The sequence below is a fragment of the Meles meles genome, chromosome 19, assembly GCF_922984935.1.
Source record: "Meles meles chromosome 19, mMelMel3.1 paternal haplotype, whole genome shotgun sequence".
Classification (NCBI taxonomy): Eukaryota; Metazoa; Chordata; class Mammalia; order Carnivora; family Mustelidae; genus Meles; species Meles meles.
Window position 1 is genome coordinate 44,848,709 of NC_060084.1, and position 23,784 is coordinate 44,872,492.

At 53.1% G+C, this 23,784-nt stretch overlaps 2 protein-coding genes across 5 annotated transcripts; one reads left to right on the forward strand and one right to left on the reverse strand.

The window, feature by feature from the left end:
* Positions 1–2,136: 2,136 nt before the first annotated feature.
* FAM98C (family with sequence similarity 98 member C) lies at positions 2,137–4,864 on the forward strand. Of its 3 annotated transcripts, none has more exons than XM_045989243.1 (8): positions 2,137–2,254; positions 2,375–2,523; positions 2,603–2,756; positions 3,187–3,380; positions 3,646–3,692; positions 3,780–3,896; positions 4,238–4,405; positions 4,518–4,864. In XM_045989243.1, exons 1-8 carry the CDS (start codon positions 2,190–2,192, stop codon positions 4,659–4,661), a joined length of 1,038 nt encoding a protein of 345 aa, XP_045845199.1. In that variant the 5' UTR covers positions 2,137–2,189; the 3' UTR covers positions 4,662–4,864. The 3 variants fall into 3 exon arrangements, with proteins under 3 accessions (XP_045845199.1, XP_045845200.1, XP_045845198.1); XM_045989244.1 differs by having other exon boundaries at positions 2,603–2,737; positions 3,615–3,692; positions 4,502–4,864; XM_045989242.1 differs by having other exon boundaries at positions 2,603–2,737; positions 3,615–3,692.
* Positions 4,865–4,996: 132 nt separating this feature from the next.
* RASGRP4 (RAS guanyl releasing protein 4) lies at positions 4,997–18,519 on the reverse strand. Of its 2 annotated transcripts, none has more exons than XM_045989239.1 (17): positions 18,389–18,519; positions 15,377–15,561; positions 14,846–14,951; positions 14,655–14,717; positions 13,910–14,041; positions 13,650–13,803; positions 12,279–12,452; positions 10,845–10,961; positions 9,763–10,038; positions 8,646–8,726; positions 8,462–8,566; positions 8,214–8,332; positions 7,963–8,107; positions 7,129–7,165; positions 6,890–7,024; positions 6,664–6,770; positions 4,997–6,170 (listed from the first exon to the last, which is right to left on the reverse strand). In XM_045989239.1, exons 1-17 carry the CDS (start codon positions 18,409–18,411, stop codon positions 6,114–6,116), a joined length of 2,016 nt encoding a protein of 671 aa, XP_045845195.1. In that variant the 5' UTR covers positions 18,412–18,519; the 3' UTR covers positions 4,997–6,113. The 2 variants fall into 2 exon arrangements, with proteins under 2 accessions (XP_045845195.1, XP_045845197.1); XM_045989241.1 differs by lacking the exon at positions 18,389–18,519 and adding an exon at positions 17,699–17,827.
* Positions 18,520–23,784: the final 5,265 nt, after the last annotated feature.

Genomic DNA, 23,784 nt, shown 5'->3' on the forward strand with positions numbered 1-23,784 from the left:
TATTCGCTCCAAGAAATGTCTGTGACAAAGTCTCAGCCTGTGTCCTTTATTTGCATTGATGCACCCCATCCACTCACCTTCCTGAACCACCAAACCAGTCGCCTACCAGATTTGTCCTTTCTTTTTTTTTATATATATATTTTATTTATTTATTCGAGAGAGAGAGAGAGATCACAAGTAGTCAGAGAGGCAGGCAGAGAGAGAGGAGGAAGCAGGCTCCCCGCTGAGCAGAGAGCCCGATGCGGGGCTCGATCCCAGGACCCTGAGACCATGACCCGAGCCGAAGGCAGAGGCCCAACTAACTGAGCCACCCAGGCGCCCCAGATTTGTCCTTTCTCCCTCACATCCTTTAGTCCCAAGCAGACTCTCTGGCTGAGTTTTATACATTTAGTCACTCAAGTACACTTACTGAACATCTGTCATATGCCAGGCCCTGTTCTCAGCACCAAGGACAAGGCATCGAACAGAATAGACAAAAATCCTTCCCCACGAGCAGCTTATGAACTTTACAGTGGAGACAATAAATGACATGTTAGAAATTATATGCACTATAGAGAAAAGTGAAGTGGAGATGGGGGATACAGTCCTTTTTAGCCAGGGTCACCAGGGTGGCCTCACTGAGGAGCTGGCATTTGAATAAAACCTTGAAGGAGGTGAGGGAGTCCTGTGGATGTCTGCAGGAAGAACATTCTAGGTAAAGGGGCATGTCTAACCTGTCTAGGCAAGTCTGAGGGACTTCAAGGGAGGGAGTGTCTGGAGGGGACGAAGCGGGGAGGAAGGTATTTAGGAGACAGGGCACATCTGTGGGTCTTTGAGAGCCATTGCATGGATGTTGCTGGTCACCCTGAGTGAGCTGGAGATCCATGCTCCAAGCATGGGAGGGCTGTGACCGGACTCAGGTGTTTACATACTACCTCTGGTTGCCCCTGGGGAACAGACAGTGGGGAGGGAGCAGGGAGAAGGCTGCTGTGATGGTCCAGGGGGAGGACAAGGGTACAGGAGATCAGGGTGAGAACAGTGGGGGCAGGGAGAAGTGGGCAAGATAATGAATCCATTTTGAAGGTAGAATCCACAAATGTAGATAAAGAGTTTGCAAAGAAGAAAAGAATCAAGACTGCCATTCCAAGGTTTTGACTGGAGCAATTTTTAATATTTTATTAAGGTCAACAAAAGTACCAGTACCCGGCCTTGGGGTAGGTAGCACTATAGAGAATTATAATTTTAACAACAGCAACCAAAACAGTAACAGTACTAACAGTACTATGTTAAGTGATAAAAGCATGGACTTTGGAGTTAGATGTGAATTTGAGTCCTAGCACCACCACACATTCATTCTGATTTAGCCTGTCTGAACCTCCGTTTCTCCTCCCTAAAACGGATCTAAGATACTTAGCCTAGTAGCACACACAAAATGTTCAATATATGGTTTAACTGAGTACCCTATATGTCTTCTAAACAGTTACATACAGGACTCTCATTCTCACAACTCTTAAAAGGTAAGTTTTATTCCCATTCTACAGATGGGAAGCAATTTGGCGGGGACACAGAGGGGGGGAGTGGTGGAATCAAGCCCTAACCCTTGTGTGCCTGACTCCCAGAGAGCATTCTCTTAATCACGGCAGTATATTGCACCTGTTCCCTCTCCAAGACCTAGGGAGAAAGAGGGGTGAAGGCTCCCCTGGTGCATTGTGACCGATGACGAGGGCGGGTGTGTGTGAGGGGGCGAGCCGGGCTTCCTGAGTCCCTGACGTAATTCCAACCCTACGCTGGAAAGGAGGAAATAAGTTTCTGCATTTGGAGCGGAGTTGGGAGAACAACACTAGAATCTGCCTCAAGAGCAGAGGGCATCTGAGCGATACTGAGGGAAAAAAAAGCCTTTTCTAAGTCGCTGCAATAGCGACACCCGCTGGCCTGTCGCGACAGCTGGGATCCTGAATGCACGCGCTGGATTTACAGACCCGGGGCTTTTCCACGGTCTAGACCAGGTTACCGGAACCCCGGAGCTCTAGCTCCTAGCGCCGGCTGACCTGGGGGCGGGCTCTGCGGCCGCCTGCACCAATCCAACGCCGAAGGCCCTTAGGGGCTGATTGGTCGGAGCCTGCAGGGCGCCGACAGCGCACGCCGCTCCTGGGGCGGGGCCTCCCGCCGGCCGGCAGGGGGCGCGCGCCTGGCGAGGAGGCGAAGCTTTCATGGAGGGGGCGGAGGCGGAAGCGCGGGAGGGGGCCTCAGTGGCCCGGGACCTGCTGGCCTTGGGGTAAGGGGAACGGGGTGTGGCTGGGAGTGGTGGAAGCGGGGGTACGGGAAGGGACAGGTTTGCCCTCAGAAATTGCTCTTGGCCTTCCCAACCCCCTCCCGCTGCCTCGCCCTGCCACAGGTATGAGGGCTTCTCGGGGGGGCCGTCGCTGGGCCCCTCGTGTCCAGACTTCAGGGCGCTGTGCGCGCGGCTGGCGGCAGAGCTGGCGTCTCTGGGCGCCCTGGAGCGGGAGAGAGGAGAGAGCGCGGAGGCGCTGAGGGCCGGCGACGGTACGTGTGGAGCGGGCGGCCCGGAGGGGTGGGGTTGCGGGGGTCGCCGCCGCGGCCTGACTTCTCCGGCCTCCTGCAGGCCCCGACGCGGAGGAGGAATTCCTGCGACAGTTGGCCGTCCTGCTGCAGGAGCTGCACTGTCCGGACCGCGCGCTCTGCGGCGGAGAGGGCGCGGCGGAGCTGGGAGAGCCCGGCGCGTGCCTGCGCCTGCTGCGTGAGCCGGGGATGCGGAAGTGGGCGAGGCTACTTGGCTCTCTGGCCTCCGGAGGGGCGGGCTCAGCACAGTCGAGCGGAGCCAGGGTTCGCCCCCCACCCCAGGGGTCGTGGTTAGAATTGAGGCGGGCGAGAGAGTTCGAGGTTGGGTGGGGTTCGAATTTTGGCCCGAGTGTCTCGAAGTTCAAGTGGGTTGGATTTGATGTAGCCGGAAGGGGGTCTTGATGTGGGCGGGGTTCGAAGTCCGAGCGGGGGACGGGAGCTCGGAGTGGGGGACTGGGGCTCCGAGTGGGTGAAGCTCATTCTGGAGGTGGAGCCAGGGTTCTAGGTGGGCGGAACTAGAAGGCCTGAGGATTGGAAGCCTGGAGGTTTTGAACCAGGTGGAGCTCTTTGGCCGGGGTGGGTGGGACCGCAGCCCTCCTTGATTGCAGCACTCCCTTCCCCTTTTAGGCTTTCTCTGCTCGGAGCTCCAGGCTGCCCGCCTCCTCTCTCTGTATCGCCGGCTGGATCCCAGCCCTGCACCGCCCTGTGGGGAGGGGGCAGAGGAGGTCCAGGAACTGGTCCTTACCCTCCGAGCTCTGGGGCTGCCCAGGCCAACGCCTGGGACCGCCGCCAGCCGGCTGCTGTGGGAATTACACGACAAGGTAGGGAGCTGGAGGTCCCTTCCGTACTGGGGCCCCCCGCTTTTGTTGTAGGGGTAGAGTCCTTCTCTAAAAGCGGTTCTGGCCAGAGTGCCCAGCCACGGGGATGTTTTTCTAGAGCTGTGACCACCATTATTGATTCCAAGGCCTGGGTCCTCAGGGCCATGGGGAACTGGAATCCACGGAGAGTACATCTAGTTTCTGCCTGGTCAACCTCAGCCTCCCTTCTCCCGTCAGATCTCTGAGCTGCTGCCTTCCCTGCCCCCAGGGTTCCTGCAGCCCCTCCTCAGCTTCCCCCTGGACGCACCCAGATGGGTAAGACTGTGTAGGACTGTATGCCAACAGCATCCTTCTCTGGAGATGGGAGTGAGACCTATCTCATGACTGAGACCTTTTCCTCAGGAGGCACTGGAGTCTCTGTGCCAAAGGCTGGGAGACCAGTACTGCTGCCGCCGCTGCCTACTCCTGAAACGCCTGGACCTCACGACATCGTCTTTCCACTGGAGTGATCGGGCAGAGGTGTGGGAAAAGGACTTGGACAGGAGCAGGGAGGCCCAGTTGTGGGGGCTACCACTACAGGAAGGAAGAACGAGGGCCAGGAATATGACTTTATAGCAATTTCCTAGAATCTGGTAAGGTTTGGGGCTCTAGAATTTCAGGGCCTCCAGGAAATTCTAGAATTTAGAGGCCCAGGGCATTCTAGAATTCCCAGCTCCGAGCTGGGAGTGTCTTCAGAGCTATACTTCGTATTTAGCAATGTGGGATGTGAGGCCCTAAGCAGAGAGAGAGAGATGCTTGCAAGGGGACAGACCCCACCTGGGGAGGGCTCTTGGCCACCATCTCCATGCCCCCCTCCCCAGGCCCAAGGAGAAGCCATGAAGGCAGTGCTGATCCCAATTCGAGAGGCTCTGACCCCAGAATCAGATGTCTCCATCGCACACGTCCTGGCTGCCCGAGCAGACCTGTCTCGTCTTGTCCCGGCCACCAGCAAGGCTGCCCGCCGAGGGACCTGCTGTGCCATCAACAAGGTGGGCGCCTAGGAGTGGGGAAGGGCCCCACATCCTTGGCCTTCAAACTTGGCTCTCTGGTCCCCTTGTTCATTTTTTTTTCCCCTGAAACTCAAGTCTCATCAACTCTCAGGTGCTTATGGGCAACGTGCCAGACCGGGGGGGCCGTCCAAATGAGCTGGAGGCTCCTATGCCCAGCTGGCAGAGCAGAAGAGAGGACGGAGGTGGACGAAAGGCAGGCCACCAGAACTGGGGTCGCAAGAAGAAGAAGAAATAAAGGGGGACTAGTGGTTGGGTTGGGGGGGTTCCTTTGTGACATGCTGATGCCATGGGTAATCCTTGAGAGTCACTTTGAGTTTTTCTTGACATCTGACTCCCAGGCCCCACATCTCCTGCTCCTAAGGTCCCACATGTCCTCCCCCCATCCCCCACTCCACAACAAGGACCATGTTCTCTGGAAAATAAATTTAATTGATGACAGCTATAGGACCTATCTCTGGGTGGGGGGCAGGTCAGGGGTGCTCAGGTTTGGGGAGGGGTAGGGATGTCTTTGTCCTCTGGGTCTCAACAGACCGCTGTTGCTCTGACCCTCATAGTCCTCTCCTCTTTAGCAACACGTCCTTCCCTTCCTGTGGGCGCGGGGAAGGAGACATGGAGGCATTGGACAAAGACTTCTCAGGTACCTGCCATGTGCCTTCTCCAACATGTGCCCTGTTCTCAACACTAGGGATACATCAGTGAAAAAATACAGATTATAAAACCCCTGCTCTTCTGGAGTTGACAATTGCTGGTGAAGAGGAGCAGACATTCAACAAGATAAATAGATAAGAAGGATAGTTTGTTAGATGGTTAAGGACTTCGGAGAAAAGGCAAGAGCAGGACTGCGGGGTGCACTGCAACTTTGAGTATGGTCAGAAGGGCCTCTCTCAGAAGGCGACATTAGACCTAAGTCCCAAAGAGTGAGCCTTATGGGCCTCTGGAAGCGCATTCTAGGCAGAGAGAACTGCCAGTGCAAAGGCCCTGAGGTAGGAGTATTTTCAGCATGTTCAGGGACCACAGAGGCCAGTGTAGCTGAAGCAGGATGAGTAAGGGGGTGAGTGGTGGTAGGTGAGGTCTGAGAGGTGATGGAACAGATTGTGGGAGGTGGGCCACAGTGAGGGCTCTGGCTTTTTCCCTGAGTGAGAGGGAGATATGGAAGGGCTCTGAGCAGGGGAGGGACTCAGGTGTTCACAGGTTCCCTGTTCCACCTCTACTTTAGCCTTCTCTCCTGTCTCTGGAACCCCAGAGTTAGGAATATAAGTGCCTGGCCTGACCTGTGCTGACTGTCAGTGTAACATACTGGTGAGGAGCTTTCTTCTCTGAGGACTTGAGTCCTGCCTCCAACACTTAGGGGCTCTGCCACCTTGGGGAGCAGCTTAACCTCCCTGGGCCTCAGCTTCCTCATCTGTAAAATGGAGATGTAAGGAGGTGATGGGGTAATACCTAAGTCTGCACATATCCAGCACGAGACCATACAGGTAAGAAGTACGGGGAAACGGGAGTATAGGTTGTGGCCACTCTGAGGCAAAGGAAGAAAATCACTTTCCCAAGGAAGAGATGATGAACTCTTTACCGAAGGTGGTGTGGCTGGGAAAGCAGCAGTGCCTTTGGGGGGTCCTGCCAGAGGCTGAATAACAGGACTTGGGACTGACTCTGGGGAAAGGTGAGACACAGCAGACCCAAGCGGGGGCTAGGAATTCAGCTTGGAGGACTGGGAAGGCGGCGAGGCGGTCGTTGGGAGAGGCACCTGGAAGGAGGAAGACACTGGGTCATGGGAGTGGGAGGGGGTGGGGGGTAGCATCTAGGAGTTGGGGCGCTGCCAGGGGCAGGCCGAGCTTCTCCCCGACTTTGTTTAGGAGATGAATGAAAACTCCGCCGGATGTTCTGGTTTTTGAACTCAATCCGAAGGTCTCTACCTTCACAGAGTAAGATTTCCTCCACTGACAACAGTTACAATTCCTGGTGTGGTTGGCCTCTTCCTTGCCTTTTTCTTTTTCTGTTTTTCTCCTTAAAATCCTTTTTCTGTTCTACTAGTGGCTACCCGCTACTCAAACATACTGAAAATTTTATTTTTCAGTCAGCATTAGAAATGAACCACGATCTGTACCCTCCTGCCCATACAACTCAGGACTCTTGCATCTTTTTACTTTCCTATGCTTCCCCAAATTAGCTTGGATTTCCCCCCAAGCAAATGGCTCTCCCCTGTATCCAGGTGACTGTGCGGGGCAGTTCCTCCTTACCGTCTCTGCTTCCAGGTGCGGGGGCTCTGTCTGGGTCCACGCGTGGCAAAGATGGCACCCTGTCTCAGGTTCCAGGGATAGTGTGTAGGACAGACTGTCTTCTGAGCCTGTTTGTAGGGTGATAGATGAGAGGAATGTGGGTATGATGGGAAAGGCCTCATGACCTTGGACTTATATCCCCATCTATCACGCCCCCTTCCCAGGGCAGCCACACCCTGGGTCTTACCGCAGCTGGCATGGGGAACCGGTGTGGGTGGGACGGGGGCTCCAGGGGGGCTCACATCGCCCTTGGCCCCTGGCCTCTTCTTACACTCCACCTTCACGCGGTCCCTGCAGTGTTTGTGGCAACACAGCCCACAGTCTGGGGGAAGGTCAGCAGTTAGCGGGCAGAGGCCCAGCCTGGGCACCCCCTTCATCTGGCCTGTAGGTACTGGCCTCCCTTCCCACCACTGAGGCCTCACTTACCCCGACAGCGGTAGCCTTGCTTGGTGACACCCCAGAGCTGGGAAGAGAAAGCAGAATTGGTGACATAGGCTGTGGGGAAAAGAGGGCTCTGGATGGGGCTGGGGTTGGTCTCTGGGAGTTTGGAGACCGTCTGGGAAATTCTCAAGGTTCAAGGCTTCAGTGGGGACTAAAGGAATTTGGGGTTATTGAAAGTTTGGGGAGTCATCTGGGATATTAGATAAAATCTGGAATTAATGAACCATGAGTTCTATGGGCAGGGATGGTGTCTGTTGTGTCTTCTGTTGTGTGCCCCCCTCCACAGCCCTCAAGTCTAGAACAATCTGGCATGCAGGAGGTATTCCGTGAATAGGAAGTGAATGAAAACATGGATTTGGGAAGTAATCCGAGGTTTGTGAATTAGTCTTCGTTTGGAGATTGAGAGATCGGTCTGTTATCCAGAGTTTGAGGATGCCTTGAATTTGAAAATTATCCAGGGTTTGAATTTTCTGGAGTCTGAAGACTTGGAAAGGGATTCTGCTTGGATATGATCCACCCAGGTCTGTGGATTATCTAGGGTTTTGGATATCCGTAGTTTGGCAGCGATCCAGGATGGAGATCATCTGGGATTTCGGCATTATCTAGACTCTGGGCATATTCAGTGTTTAGGGTCTATATGAGATGTGGGGATTATTTGAGACTGGGGAATTTTCTGGAATTTGGTGACCATCTGGGGCTTGGGGCCTGGGAACCCTCTCGGGCAGGGCTGGCTTTCAGAACCCGGGCTGTGAGGAGTCAGGACCTGGGACTTTCCTGGGGAGATGGGTCGCAAGGCCGATAGAGGGGCAGGGCACTCACAAAGCCATTGCAGCTGTCACAGAAGGTGGGCTTGCGGAAGGTGACCTCCTGGAAGGTGTGGAGGAAGGCCAGGCCCAGCTTGGCACAGATGGCGCTGGCCCGGAGCAGGTAGCCTGTCAGCTCTTCTCGGCTGTAGGAGCCATTCCTAGGGGCAGAGATTGTACCTCAGCGTGACTGGCCCCTTTCTCCCAGGAGTCCCAGCAGCCCCACTGTCCTCATCTTTGGGGGACCTAGAAGTCAGGAGTACTTACCCCTGGTGGGGGGGTGGGTGAAGCCCATGGCAGGCGAAGGGGAAGTTGCCTGAAAGTCGCTCAAAGTCCTCCTGAGAGATGGTTCCTCGGCCTTCAGGGTCGTAATTCTTGAACACAGACTTCAGAAGAGTATGGAAAAGAGTAAGGCCAAACCATGATCCTCCTGGCCTTGGATCTCTTCTGGGTCAGGACTGTACCGATGCCTTCCTTCCTGGCCCCCTGTGGCCAGGCCACAGTCCCCTCCTTACCTCCACCAGCTGCTCTACGTGCCGACCCAGGGTGGCCCTGTCGGGCTTGGGTGTCACACCGGGGGCCCACTCCACCACCAGGGGCGCTTTGAAGGGGGAGGGTGGCTGGGGCAGGGACAGAGAGGAACAGTTAGTCAGTGTGTGGGCTTGGGCTGGTGGGCACGGGGCAGGGGTCAGTTCTTACCAGACTCTTGGGACAGCGGGGCTCCCGGGCGTAAGAAAGCTCATAGATCTCATCCTCTGTGTAGAAGAGATCCAGGGAAAGCTGTGGGGTGGGAGGGTGGGAAGGGCGTTACCGATCCTTGTCTCCATCCTCCTACCTACGGCCTGTGCCTTGCTTGGATCCCCATTTTCATCCTCTTCCCAAAGCCCCTCTTTTCTGGGGACTCCTAGGCTCCCCTCTCCCACCGAGGCCCCGGTCCATCTCCACATCCCCTTTTCCTAGTCTAGAAATGCCATCTTCTCACTGAGGCTTATTTTGGGTCCTGTTTAAACTTGTAAACCCCTATGATTTTCCTTGCTGGTTTCTACTTTAGTTTTCACTATTAGCACTTATCCTCTGAAAGACCATATGATTTACTCATTTACTTTGTTTTATTGGCTGTCTCTCCTACTGGGAAGTCAGCCCCACAAGAACAGCAGTCCCCCCCCCCCCAACGTGCTAAGTAGTGTCTGGCTCACAGCAGGTGCTCAGTAAATATTTGGGCTCGATGGCCTTCTAGAATCAGCAGAGTACAGAGCTTTGGGCACCAGTCATCTTAGGGCAAGGTCAGCTTCACAAGCAGGCCCCACATTCAGAAGGACCCTACTTCACTTAATGCCCTGCTGTCACTGTCTTGAAATTCTGAAGAATTTTGAGTAAGGAGCCCCACATTTCATTTTGCACCGGGCACTGCGAATTACGTAGCTGGTCCTGTCTTGGGGTCCGAAAATCAGTCTTAGACTCCATGGCCTTCAGAATCCCAGTCTCTCTCAATTTCTATATCCATGGGCAGAGAATACATATATAAAATTATATAAATAGAATGCAGCCAGAACCACACGCTCCCAGTCTGAAGATGTAGTGTGGTGGTTAACATACGGTAACACACAGGTTCTGAGGCTGACCTGCTTGGGTTCGAATCTGGGTCTTACTGCTGTGCGACAGCAGATCAGTGACTTCACCTTGTGGACCTCAGTTTCCCAATCTGTAGAATGGGCATGACAAGGACACGGACCCTCCTGCACCCAGGACTCTAAGTCTGCAGAGCCTGCAGGTACAGTCTCTGGACCCCCAGCCTAGGCGGGGCCGGGTGGCTCACCGTGAGCAGGTGCAGCAGGTCCTCGCTGGCGCTGCATGGGGGGTGCTGCCTCTGGAGGGCTGCCAGCTCCTGCAGCCGCTGGTAGAGGTTGTTGAGTTTGGGTAGGTGCACACGGCCGTCAGGCAACCTGTCGGGCTGTGCCTCGTGCAGGGACACCAGGTCTTTGAGGTGTACACCCAGGACGGGCAGCCGGAACCCTGTGCAGTCAGCCCAGGCCCGGCGGTAGCGGGCGTAGTTGTTGTGGGCAGCAAGAAGCTCAGACAGCTCCAGCAGGGCCTGTGTGGGAGGGCATATTGGGGGGGGGGGGCAGGTGTTGTGAGGGAGGCCATTACTGCTTCCTTTGCCCCCTGGAGGGGGGTGTCCTGGCAGCCTCCCATTTGGGTTCTGCACTCCCAGGGGCCCAGGAGTAATTTGGACATCTACCTCCATGTCTCACATTGGCCTCAGCATTCCTTCCCCCCAAACTGCTCTTTCTTTTGGGTTCCCATCTCAGAAAAGCTCCATATCACCCATTCCCCAGGCTAGAGTGATTCCCCCCCCCCAAACTGAAATCTGATGAGTGCTGTCATCATTACTGAACCTTTCTTAGCTCCCCATTGCCCTCTGGATAAAGCCCAGACACCTTAGTTCAGCTTAAAGATCTCAACAGGATCTTCCCCTGGGCATCTCCAGCCTAATTTCCTGCCAGATCCTGACCCCCACACTAGACTCTCCCCATACACTTCTTGGGACACGCCTAACCTGTGCTCCTCCCATGGGTGGCCTAAATTTGGTGTCCTTAGGGGCATCATTTCCGTCCCCAACTGGGACTCCAAGTTCTCTGCTACCTTCTCTCTCATCTGTCTCCCTCCAGTCCTGCTCAGGACTGGAAACAGTGGAGAGGGGTCATTGTGAGGTGTGCATGCTTGAAGAGGGAGGAAGAAAGGCAGAGGAGGACAGTCTGGGCTTCTGTCCCATTTGGAGGGGCAAGATCTCTAGGTGGCTCCAGGGCCCCTGGGTAAGGATGGAGGGGATGGGGGAAAAGTATGGGGCTTTCAGGATAATTGACCGCTGGAACTTTGGGGAGAATAGTGGGGGTTCACCTTGGTGCTGTCAGGGCTCAGGTGGGCATGGGAGTCCTTGAGTCTGGAGATGGCACTGTGACACAGGCCCCCTGTGACGGCCATCAGTGTGTTGAAATTCTGCAGCTGGCGGAGCCTCTAGGAAGGGAGGGTGATGCAGAGATGGTGGGTATCACATGGAGGAGAGGCAAAATGGAGGTTCCCATGATGACATCCCAGTTGAATTGGGATGTCAGGCATGTGTGGGTATGGGCCACTGTGAGCATGAGGTGGGAGGTGGCAGGAAGTGAAGTGGCAGGAGGTGGGAGTGGGTGTGTCAGGAAGGAATGGGCTGCAAGCAGGTGCACAGGCATTATGTGGGGGGTCAGGCGGGTGACAGATTGACATGGGGTCAGAAAAAACTGGGGAGCGGGAGTTAGGCAAGTGTGAGGAGTTAGACAGGTTTGAGGATTAGACAGGTGTGAGGGATTCAGACAGATGTCAGGTGACAGGCGCCTTGGGGTCAGACTGCTCTGAGAGTCAGACAGCTGAAGGGAGATGGCCTGGGTTCTGGGCAGGAGTTAGGAGCCCGGCAGAGATGAATGGGGCCAGAGTGAAATGGAAGCGTCAGCAGAACTAGAGGGACAAGTGTGGGGTCAGCTGAGCATCAGGGCCAACTGCCTCAACCTCCCCTTTTCCAAGTTTGCAGGGCAGAGGTCGCTGTGGGGATGGGGTGGAGCCAGAAAGGAATGGAAGATCCCCTGACCCAGGAGACCCCCAGCGGACGCTGGAATCTCCAGGTCCGTGGGGCGGGCACAGGCAAGGCAAGGCAAGGAGATGGCCCACGCTAGAGGAAGGGCGTGGCCTGAGAGGAAGTACGCGAGGGGTGTGGCCACGGTGGTGGCAGGAGGCTTCCCTTTTCTCCAGAAAGGAGCGAAGGTATCTATTTAGGGAAGGGGAAGAGAGAGGTTGTGACACAATGAGGCTGGGCCATAGAGAGACCTGACGTGATGCGGAGGGAGGCATGCAGTCTGTCCCGAAGGGACGGCTGGGACCTAGAGACGGAGGTGGGGGGGTGACACAAACGTAGGGGCCTGCCAGAGACGCTTTCGCTGCCCTGTGGACAGAACATTCGGGCATAAGGCTTGGGAGACGGGCCAAGGGAGGACATCGTCAACAGCTACGTCAAGGACCAAATGTGGCCAGGGCGGGTTTGACGTGGTGATATCAAGGTCAAGGAAGAAGTGCAGTCACAGTCCCGGGTTAGAACCTCCGGACGGGGACCTCAGGGGCGGAGTCGGGGTGGGCGTGATGCGAAGGGGGCGGGGCCAGGATGTGGATGACGTCACGCTGGGGCTAGTCAGCACCAGTGACTGCCTGGCAGTTGGACTGCGAGGCGGGTGGGGGGTGGGGGGTAGTCAGATATCTGCGCCCGGCGGTTCTTTCAGCCTCTCAGCCCCTCTGGGTGAGCCTCACCTGTGCCACCTGGATGAACTTGTCCAGCACCTGCGCGCGTTGTGCGGGTCCGGGACGGCTCAGCACCATGACCTGCACCCAGCGGGACACGCTGTTGCTGAGCCCTACGGATCCCTCCAGGGACGGGCAGCCCCGCACGGAGCCCTGCAAAACGTAGCCCCGCAGGTCCTGGGGCTGGGGGTGAGGTGGGCGTCAGGGTGGGCAGTGGCGCCGCGGCCTTGCCCTCACAGGCCCATCCCCCTAGCAGTTAGGACCTCTGGGGTCCTAGTCTGGCTGTCACATGTCCTTGACATCACCGCGCCCCTTCCCGCTGAGGAGAAATGTTTAAATAAAGTCAAGCACCGTTCTGAGCCCTCTGTCTTATCAACGAATTTAATCCTCGCATCAACTCTACCGAGTGAATACCCTACTGTATTATTCGCGTTTTAGAGACGAGGCCCGTTGAGTCACAGAGAGGATAATTTGCCTAGGGTCACACAGGTGTGAACCCAGTCTGGTATTCAGTGAGCAAAGGGAAGGATGGCAAAGAGGGCATGAAAGCAATTTCTATTTGTTCTGCTCAAGGAGTCAGCGTTTCATACCTATGCGTCCTGCACTCTGTGTTTCGATCAGGAAATTTCCACGTTAAGGAACCCGATCACCGCCTTCCCTTGAAGTGGTGATGGCAATAGCTAATACTTATATATAGGTTGAAGCATACGAAATTGTCATGTGGGTGGGTAAAATATGGCAAAATATGGCAATTACAGATCGTTCTACCAGGTAGCATTCACTCTGGACAAAAGACTGATCCTATGAGGCAGGAGGTGTTAAATTCCCCTTTTTATAGATAATGGAACTGAGGCACAGTGAACTTAAATACTTCTTGAATAAATGAATAATTAATAAAATATTTTGAGCACTTACTGTGTGCCAGGCACTGTGACAGGCATTTTTTTTTTTTTTAAGTAGGCTCCACACTCAATGTGGGGCTTGAACTCACAACCCTGATATCAAGATCTGAGATCAAGAGTCAGTCAGCTGACTGACTGAGCCACACAGGCACTCCCTGACAAGCAGTTTTAAATGGACATATTAATTTAATTCTCCCAACCATCTAATGAAGTCTTATGATCTCTATTTTATAAATGAGAAGTCTGAGTCCCAGAGAGGCTGAGAAATTAATTCAAAGTTACACAGATAAGGAAGGGGCTGATGGATTTGAACCCAGGAGTTCTGTCCTCAGCCAGCTTAACTTACTTTTCCGAACCTTCTAGCCCCCATGTTTGAGAGTTTGAGATATATGCCTAATGCCCATATAGGGGTCCTCTGAGTCTTTCTGGGATCCGCCCCACTCCCTGTCACCCCCAGGTGGGGGAAGGGACTCCTCACCGTGATCGCCTGGAAGGACCGGAACTCCAGGTAAGTGAGATGCTGAGCCAGCTCCCCGGTCTCCAGGTGGTCGAAAAGCAAGGACACTTTGCGCTTTTTGCCTAGGCCTGGGCTGCTCATGGGGTGCGGGGGGCCAGGGCCACCGGGGCTCAGGCTGGGAGCAAAGAGGGGCAGGGTATCGGGCAGGGTCTTGTACAGGGTGGAGGATGTGGGGGTGAGGCGGGAGATGACAGAATGGGGGTGGAGAGTGACTGACTCACAGGTTGGAGGAGTCTCCCAGGCTCCTCTGGGCAGAGTTGCCCTCCTGCTCCACAGTGGCCCAGAAGCGACCTATAACCTCTTCTAACTGAGGCTCCTGGTGTACAGTCTCAGGGTGTTGGGTCAGCCAGTATCTGAGGGTGGTTTAAAGGTGGTGAGATGAGGCTAGGCATGGGGAAGTTCTCTGAAAGGGGTCTCTTGGGCTGAGGAGTCTCTAGGTACTGGACTGGGGGTTTCTGGAAGGTTAGGGTTTGGAGAGGCACCAGACGGGGCTGTCTTTAGCGCTGGGGGCCTCTAACCACAGGCCAGGGACTCAATGGGAGAGAAACTGGGAGGACCTCTTGGAGGTGGGATTGCTAGGAAGCAGAATAGTGGGAGGTGGGTCTCCAGAACTAAACTGGGGCTTCTGAGGGGTGAGATGTTCGGGGAGCAAGGTGAGAGTGGTCTTAAAAGTTAGGCCAGGGCATACAGGAGGCTGGGGCATCAGAGCTGGAGGTCGCTGGGCATCAGTTATGAGAGGGTCTCTTGGATCTGGTCATGGATCTCTAAGAGGTAAGGGCTCTAAGGAGCAAGACGGGGAGGGTCCTAGGAACCAAACAAGGCCTATCTCAGAAGTGGTATTTGGGGGAGCAGGGCTAGTAGGTCTGTGAGGAATCAGTCTGGGGAATCTCTGGGAGGTGTTTTTGGGGGTAGGGAACAAGACAGGTGTCTTAAGCCATGGGAGTGGAGGTCTGGGCCCAGCCCTACCTGAGCAGGTGACAGATCTGGAGCCGCCTCTGTTCCTGTGTGTTCCCTGTGGCCTCCTGGTACTTGAGTTCCGGTCAAGGCTCTGATATCCAGCATCCCAAACCTGTCTGTTCACCCTGTCCCCATCTCCCCCGACTCTCGGGTCTCTGCCCTCTACCCTCCATGCCCTGCTCATGGCCTTGGGAGGATATAAGGTCAGCAGACGGGCAGCGAGGTGGGTAGAAGGCAGCACCCAGCTGTGCATGGCCAGTACCATGTTGAGAATGTGGTCCCCACGGCGCAGGCTGCCTGTTGAGTCTAGGGGCGGGAGAAGGGGACTCTGTGTTGGAATGGGTCCTGGGCAAGAGACTGCACGGTCTCCAGAGCCCATGGGATTGGCTTGTTCGAACTCCAGCTCTCCCTCTTTCTCCCTGCATCAATTAGGACAGGCAGCTTGGCCTCCTGAGGGTGTCTCGGTTTGCTTGTCTGTACTGGGCAGAGACCAGCATAGCACCTGGCAAGTCACGGTGTAGATGGAAATAGCATCAGACCTCCTCCCCCTCCGCATCTCAGGAAAAAGAAATGTGTGTGTTTCTCTCATCCTGAATGCTGTGGTTGAGATTCATTCCACACACCCTTGCTACCACTTTATACCTCCCCCCACCCAAAACTGAGGCTTAGAGAGAGGTGGCTGCTTTGCCACCTTAGGACTGGGGCGGCTGGCCAGGGAAGGGGATACTCACCGAAGGACTGAATACATTTCTCCAGCATCTCGTCTTCGCTGCAGCCGCCCTCATTCAGCATGCCCAGAGCCATGGAAGCCATGACCTTGCTGATTTCCCGTGGGCTGGGGCACGTCTTGTGGCGCCGGGCCTGTCGGGGCCGGCCCCGCCCCCCTGTCTTTCCTGGGCATTCCTGGTGGGACTTCCTGTGGGCACAGCCCCCGGGAAATCATGGGAACTCCGTCCTTCGGGCAGACCCCCAGAATTCTTCTTGACCCCAAAACCCCAGGACATCATGGGAGAAAACCCCTGGAGTATTCCAGATCATGGGAGCCTTCTCCTACCAGCAAACTCAAAGGGTTACTCCTGCCCCCTTCAGGGAATCAGGGGAAAAGAGTCTCCAGACCACCCCGAACCCCAAGGAAATCACGGAGAAGACCCCCAGGATTAGAAAGGACCTTCCAGAGAATTGTAAGAACTCCTTCCTCCAGGCATTGACCCCAAATTCCCCTTGGCTATATAATTCCAAGGCCTTATGGAGACACTTGCTATTGGCAGAATCCTGGGATGACTCTTGACCTCCCAGGGAATCATGGGACACCAGCATCCCACCTCTCCTACCCCCACTCCCCCAATCATTCCTTCCTGTCCTTGCCAGGTTCTGCCTTCAGGGAGACTCCTCAGAATTCCCCTTTGCTCTCCAGTGGTGGTCCCTCCTTCCCCCAGGCTTCATGAAAGCAGCAGACCCCTGAGAGTCCATCTGGCATCCTCCCCAACCTGGACCACCTCCTAATGTGATAGACCCCTCCCCTAAGCCAGTACTTTGGCAGGACCTGAGTCTGAGTCGCCAGCCTGGGTCACTAGGTTTGGAGAGAAGATATGGGTGCAAAGTGGCCTCACCAGGGCTCTTCAGAGCTGGGCAGGGTCCCTGGGGTGAGGCAGCTTCAAGGAAAGTTTAAAAATAACCCTCGCTCTGCCTTGTGCCTCCCTGAGGCTTGTGTTCCGGTTGGGGAAAGAGGGTAATGGAGAGACAGGGATGGTAGAGGAAGGAGGGAGCAGAATCCAGGCTGAATGGGCTTGGCTTCCACAAGGGTTAGACAGAATGGGATTAGAGAAATTTATGTTGGCTGTGTGACTTTGTGCTAGTCACTTAATGTCTCTGAGCTTCAGTTTCTGTCATCCTTGGACTTTACCCAGGAATTTATTATGAACATCCAATGCTTTGCTTTTCAAACATGCTAAATAAGGGATTTATTTTGGGGTGCCTGGGTGGCTCAGTTGGTTGTCTGCTTTGGGTTCAGGTCATGATCTCAGGGTCCTAGGATCAAGGCCTGCATGGAGCCCCACCTGAAGCCTGCTCAGTGGGGAGTCCACTTCTCCTTCTCCCTCTGCCCCTTCCCCCACTCGTGCAGGTGCTCTCTCTCTGTCTCAAACAGACAAACAAACAAATAAATAATATCTTAAAAAAAAATAAGGGACTTGGTTTGCTGAAGCTGTTAAGTGGCCAGAGATGGGGAAGTCGAACTTGAGTTACAGAGAATGTGATGGGGCAAACTAGAAGCCAGGCCTGGGGTACAGAGTGAAAGCAGAAGTGAGGCGACCCTCATCACAAGGGCACTGCCATGTCCCTGGTGCATCCTAAGAGTTCAGAGAATCAGTCCTGAGTGTTCTTGAGCTGGCATTTACTGAGCATTGAATATGTGCTGGGCGGAGGCTTGTGCATTTGTCTAGATCAGTGGTTCTCAAAGCATAGTCCAACTGGTACCACCAGCAACACCTGGAAACCAGATAGAAATACAAATTCTCGGGGCACCTGGGTGGCTCAGCGGGTTAAGTCTCTGCCTTCAGCTCAGGTCATGATCTCAGGGTCCTGGGATCGAGACCCACGTTGGGCTCTCTGCTCAGCAGGAAGCCTGCTTCCCCCTCTCTCCCTGCCTGCTGCTCTGCCTACTTGTGATCTCTCTCTCTGTCAAATAAATAAATAAAATCTTAAAAAAAAAACACCAACAAATTCTCAGGTCCCACCAGAGACCTACAGATTCAAAAACTTTAGAGGTGGGCCCAGTGTTATGTGTGTTTTAAAGACTTTTTATTTTTAAGTAATCTCTGTCCCCATCGTGGGGCTTGAACTCACCACCCTGAGATCAAGAGCCATCTGCTTCACCGACTGAGCCAGTCAGGTGCCACTGACAAACCTTCCAGGTGGTTCTGATGCATGCTCAAGCTTGGGAACCACTGTTCCAGACTGTCTCACTGAGGACTTCCTAGACCCTTCTGGGGGGGAGGGGTGTTATTCTATTAACAGAGGAAGAAACTGGGGCATGGAACAATTAAGTGACTTACCTAAGGTCACACAGCCAGAAAATGAGGCAGCCAGGTCTCCGCCACTAAACTGCTGGATGTTATGGGGAGGGGACCCCTCTACCCATCAGAGACATGCCAGAGGAGGCTGGAGGAGCTACTCAGGCTAGGGACCCAGCCACCATCGCCCCTGGGAGGACAGGAAAGCAAGTTTGTCCAGGTCATGGGAAGCCCATTCCAGAAGTTGCGAGGCCCTTACCAGTGGACGGTCTGCTCTTCATAGTGCCTAGAGCAGCCAGGAGGGGTTTAAGAAGCAGGAGAGCTGCCTTGCCCTGCGTCATACACCCCTCCCCTGGGGCAGGGCCCAGCAGGAGCCTGGAGTTTCCAGTTTAGGAGCAGGGGGCAGCAAGGGATACCAGGAAGAGCCCCGGGAGGACAGAGACACCTAATCTAGGGAGCAAGGAGGAGTGGGGGCGGGCAGAAGGGGATACAGAGCAGCTGAAACTCCAGAGACAGCAAGGACCAGCCTCAGATGCTCAGACACACAGCCCCAGCCCTAGCAGCCCTGGACTCCCTGAAGTACTGTTCACCTGTGTCCCCTGCCCCTGCTCCAGCTCCTGTCCCTAGAGCCCGACCCCCTGCCGGCTACCTTAGTACTGCCCAGCCTTCCTGTGCAGCCAGAGGCCCAGGGGCTTAGGGTGCTCCCGGTCTCCTTGGGGAGGGTCCTCTCACCTCTTGCTGTCTTTCCTGTTCATGTTTCCTGGTAGGGGGAGGGGGTCTTGCAAGAGTCTGGCTCAGTTCTTCCCCCTCCCCAGTGCTCCAGCTTCTTAGCCCCTTGGGAGCTGGGGCCTCCTCAGTGCTTGGGAAGGAAAGAGGAACTGCCCCTCCCCACCCAGCCCCAGGCCAGGGGGAAGGAAGAGGCTGGGGAGAGACCAAAGGTCCCCCCTCCCCCACATGGGGATCCCTTCAGGCTGAGGTTTCCGGTGCTGCCGCCCCCACCCCCAGTCGCCCAGCGGGCTCTCTCTCTATCTCCCCCATCTTTCGGTCTCTAGACCCGTGATTCTCGGTTCTGTCACTGCTGTACTTCAAGGAGAGCAGTTTTTTTTTTTTTTTAAAGTATGGCTATTATGACACATTTATGTAAAAATATGTACTCTGAAAGTCTACATTTCTGTAAGGATATATTGGTGTATGTAAGACACAAAGGTTTGAATGGAAAGTCACGAGACATAATACCTTGTATATTTCTTCTTATGTTTCTTTTAATCCTGGTTTCTTTGTAAGAGTACCATTTGTGTACCACAAAACATTTTCACTTTATTACTTTTGTTGTAACAAACCCTTAAGTGGTGCCTGCTGTATGCCACACAGTGTTCTAAGGGCTTTTAAAATATCAACCCATTTCATCATCACACAATCTTAAAGACTTATCTTATTATGAAAAACATTATAGATGGAGGTAAGCCCTCTGGGGGCCCTTTCCCCCTTAGGCAGGGGAGACCGGTATCACATATTGCTGGGTTTCATCTGTTCCGTTGGCTGTACATTTGTTTAGGTACACAAATGCGTGCTCATAGAAACGCAGACTTTTCTTTTGAGTATGTGCGGTTTTTTTTCTTTTCTTAAATGTGTCATGCTTGTCATTTGTAAACTGATGTACAGAAAAAGCACAAATCCAAAGGGTTTAGGTGCATGAGTTGTGATAAACTGAGCATATCTCCGTGACAGTGACAAAATCAAGAAACAGAAACTTTCCATCCTGCCCAGAGTCCCCTGCACAAGCCCCGTCCCAGCCCTGCCTCTGGAAAGCTGCCACTAGCCTGATTTCTAGCAGGGTAGTTTTGCCGGGGGGGGGGGGGGGTTGAGTTGTTTCTAAATGGAATAGTTTATTGTGTCTGACTTCTTCCCCTTGATAATCATGTTTTTGTGATTCTTGCATGTTATACTTGGTTATAGTTATTCCTTTTCGTTCCTGCATTGTGTGACTTTTCCACACTTTATTGAGCAGTTTTCCTGTCACGGACAGCCGCGTGGCTTCTGGCATGGGGCTGTTGTGAACAAGGCTGCCGTGAACCTTCTAGCACCTGGTCTTTGCTGAATGTTCAAGTGCGCCGTGCTGTAGGTAGATACCCAGGAGCAGAATAAATGGGTCATCATAATTAATACGCTTCTGCCCAACCTCGGTGCTAGTTAGTTCAACCAGAGCTCTCCTAGATGGATATTTTTACTCCTTTCTTCTTTTCACTAAGAGAAGTCACCATGGATTATTTTTTCCATGCCGGAACATTTAGACAAGCACAGAGCTCATGCCATTTAACTTTTCCGTGACATGACATACTGTATAGTCTCAGGCCCAATCTCTCTTCCTCTCCCTGCCTCTCTACCCGTCCCCTCCCCCTCCCCCCACTCACCAAGTCTCTAGTGGGGCTGGCCATGACGCACTGTCTGTCTGTCTCTCAGTCCATCTCCCCAGCCCCTGCATCGCACCAGGTGATGTAACATGCGGGCTGAGCAGAGCTTGTGGTGTGTCCACACCCCACCCCCTACCCCCAGGGACCAAGAGAAGCGTCAGGAAAGGAGATTGGTACAAGTGCCCCTCTCAAGGACTGGAGGGATGGTTGACACCCCCAAGAACACCACCAACCACAAAGGAAAAGACTTCTGAAGCAAACCACAAAACTTCATAAGGCATCGGCACTTGATAATATCAGAATAAAGATTTCTTTTAATGAGGACACCATGGGACAAGTATCAAATGAGATGACAGAGTGGGAACAGGTATTTTACAAGGTTTAAAATCAATGAGAGGGCGCCTGGGTGGCTCAGTGGGTTAAGCCGCTGCCTTCGGCTCAGGTCATGATCTCAGGGTCCTGGGATCGAGTCCCACATCGGGCTCTCTGCTCAGCAGGGAGCCTGCTTCCCTCTCTCTCTCTCTGCCTGCCTCTCTGCCTACTTGTGATCTCTCTCTCTCTCAAATAAATAAATAAAAAATCTTTAAAAAAAAAAATCAATGAGAAACAAATCTTTAGAAGGTGACAGGCACAGCTGCAAATCAACAAGAAAAAGAGACAGCCACTCTGATAGAAAAATGGGCCAAGAGGGTGAGCAAATGACCAGGAAACCCCAGGACTCTGACAGGCACCTGAGAGGATGCTAGAAATTCTTGGTAACTGATCAAGGAAGTGCAAATTAAAACAACAGTGAGTCATCCCATTGGTCTGGCAAAGGTTGGAAGCTGGAAAATGTCAAGTGGAGATTGGGGATGTGGGGCCCTGGGAACTCTGATTCCCAAGGGCCACTTGGCACGACTTAGTTGAATTCAGTTAGCTCCTGGGTGTGCATACCAGGACATTTGCTCCCAGTCTCGTAAAGGGATATATACAGATCCTTCTATGAGCTAGGGGCAGCCTGGGTGCCATCCCAAGAGGAGAATCACCAGGAAGTCCTGCAAAGCCCCCACAAACCCAGAACAGGTGTCCACGGAGCAATACGGCTAGGTCTTAAAACACATCATGATGACTGACCAAAAAAAAAAAAAAAAAGAAACGCTATTAATATCTTATGATATAATGTACAATGACACAGAATAATTTTGTTATACATTAAATTCTGAGGAAAAATTTAATATTTAATACGCAAGCATGTATAAACATAGTTACATTGCACTGTGTGATTATATTAGCCTAAATATATAATTATATAATTATGCATTATATATATTTTTGTGTGTGTGTTCTTTTTTTTTTAAGGATTTTATTAAAAAAATTTTTTACTTGACAGACAGAGATCACAAGTAGGCAGAGAAGCAGGCAGAGAGAGAGGAGGAAGCAGGCTCCCTGCTGAGCAGAGAACTCGATAGGGGCCCAATCCCAGGACCCTGAGATCATGACCTGAGGCAAAGGCAGAGACTTTAACCCACTGAGCCACCCAGGCGCCCCAATTATGCATTATATAATTCAAAAATATGATACAAACTTATGTGTTGTATATGATAGTTGCATCAGTATATCAATATTTAAATATATGACACACACCAACCTATTATACATTTGACATTAAAAAAAAAGATTTACTTATTTATTTTATCTTCTTTTTTTTTTTTAAGATACTTTTTATTTATTTGACAGAGAGAGAGCAGGAGCACACAAGCAGGGGGAGCCTCAGAGGGAGAAGAAGGCTGCTGGCTGAGCAGGGAGTCTGATGCGGGGCTCGATCCCAGGACCCTGGGATCATGACCTGAGCTGAAGACAGATACAGGTGACTGAGCCATCCAGGGGCCCCTACTTATTTGTGTTAGAGAGAGAGTGAGCACAGGGAGGGGCAGAGGGAGAGAGAGAAACTTTAGCAGACTCCATGCTGAGTTGGGGATCCGGACACGGGGCTTGATCTTATGACCTGAGCAGGAATCAAGAGCTGGAGGCTTAAGTAACTGTGTGAGTCAGGCGCCCCTATACATTTAACGTTTTATGTAGAATTTTATTGAAGTGCAAGATATTGTTTTGTATAACTTTAAATAGATACCATTACATGTTAATAATTTTAATATTATCAGTAAGTTCCCTGTGTCAATAAGTTACCATATCATAGGCTCTAAAAGGTCTCCTCATGGGATCTTCCCCATGACCCACCCCCCGCCCCTCTGCTGCCCCATGTAGGGACTATTCCAAATTAGCCCAACTGACAGGTGAGGAAACTGAGGCCCAGAGGCATGAAGGTATATGTGTGGCAGGAGGCCCCGGTGTGTGTGGTATCCTGCACTGGGCCCCCAAGCCTCACAGAGGCCTCTTTTAGGGAACAAGCTCCCCGAGAGCCAGTGGGGTGCTGGGGGGAGCCAGTGCGCCTTCAGGCCATGGAAAGTCCTAAGCAAGAAAGCAAAAAGGAGCCGCTTACCCCTCTCAGGTCTCTCCTGTTTACAAAACCCAGGGAGCTCATCTGCATAAAGCAGTGGCCCAGTAGTGGCCCTCAGTGGCTCAGGCAGCCCCTGGGGAGAAGGAGGGTTAGAACTTTGGTGGTGGTTGGGGGAAGCTGGCCCTCAGGGACTGGTTTTTTGTTATAATTAGATTTTACTATATATCAAGACAATAAAGTAAAATGGGTAAGAACCCTAGCACTGGGTTCAGATCCTTTGCTTAGCCTCTGTGAGACCTGGGGAAGTCACCCCATCTCACTGTCCTCAGCTTTCCTCATTTGTAAATGGGCACCACAAGGCTACTGACTTCACAAGATTGTTGTGAGAACTGCATCATTCATTCCGGTTCTTAAAATTATACATGGTAAAGACTGTGCATTTTGGTTTCCTCCTCTAATAATGTGAATAATAGCAGGATTGTCCTGACAACTAAATGAGATGCAGTAAAAATATCTTTGTTTGGAGCCTCAAATACAACAGGCACACAAAAGACGTCTGCTATTGGCTATTATTCCTGCCTCGAAAGATTTTATAATGAGGAGGATGATGATGATAATAAACATACTTACATAATAACATTTACTATGCATTGGTACTCTTTAAGTGCTGTCAATCAGTTATCTTACTGAATCCTTGCAAAGGCCCTGTGAGGTAGGTATTATTAATAATCTCCTTACCGGTTGGGGAAACTGAGGCACGGAGCAGGGATGTGACTTGTCCAAGGACACATAAGGGTGTAGCAAGCCTGGGATTCAGATCCAGACTGTCTGACTCAGAGTCCTTGCTTTTAATCACTAAGTCTGGTGCCAGACCTTGGTGTGCATCCCAGCTCTGCTGTATGGGATCAAGCAGAGGCTTCCCAGCTCAGAGCCTCAGTCTGGTCTCTGTGAAATGGGAGAATGGCCTTCCTTATCATGGAGGTGGAGAGGGGGTAGCTAACTTCCCGTCTCTCCCCCTACAGCCTCCCACCACACCACCTACTTGTACCTCTCTCTGGCCAAGGTTTGGGATCTGCGGGTGGGGCTCCGGTGAGGGGCGTGGCCTTGGACATTCTGGCCCAATGGGAACGAGGGGGGCGGAGACTTCCTCCCAGCTCTGTCCAGCACGCGAATCCTCCTCTCAGTTCCATCTACCACCCGGGTGCCCCAGAGGTCTCCGACCCCAGCCCACCCCCAGCCCACCCGCCCAGCCTACAGCCCCCTCCTCCTATTCCCTGACC

What these genes read in the sequence shown, in the direction of transcription:
- FAM98C (XM_045989242.1), top strand. Translation starts at nt 2,190, where the DNA reads ATGGAGGGGGCGGAGGCGGAAGCGCGGGAGGGGGCCTCAGTGGCCCGG. An exon ending in CGCGTGCCTGCGCCTGCTGC is followed by an intron (nt 2,738 to 3,186) that starts GTGAGCCGGGGA and finishes TTCCCCTTTTAG; the next exon opens with GCTTTCTCTGCTCGGAGCTC. An exon ending in ACTGGAGTGATCGGGCAGAG is followed by an intron (nt 3,897 to 4,237) that starts GTGTGGGAAAAG and finishes CCCCCTCCCCAG; the next exon opens with GCCCAAGGAGAAGCCATGAA.
- RASGRP4 (XM_045989239.1), bottom strand. Translation starts at nt 18,411, where the DNA reads ATGAACAGGAAAGACAGCAAGAG. An exon ending in GAAATGTATTCAGTCCTTCG is followed by an intron (nt 14,952 to 15,376) that starts GTGAGTATCCCC and finishes TCCCGCCCCTAG; the next exon opens with ACTCAACAGGCAGCCTGCGC. An exon ending in AGTTCATCCAGGTGGCACAG is followed by an intron (nt 10,962 to 12,278) that starts GTGAGGCTCACC and finishes CTCCCTTCCTAG; the next exon opens with AGGCTCCGCCAGCTGCAGAA.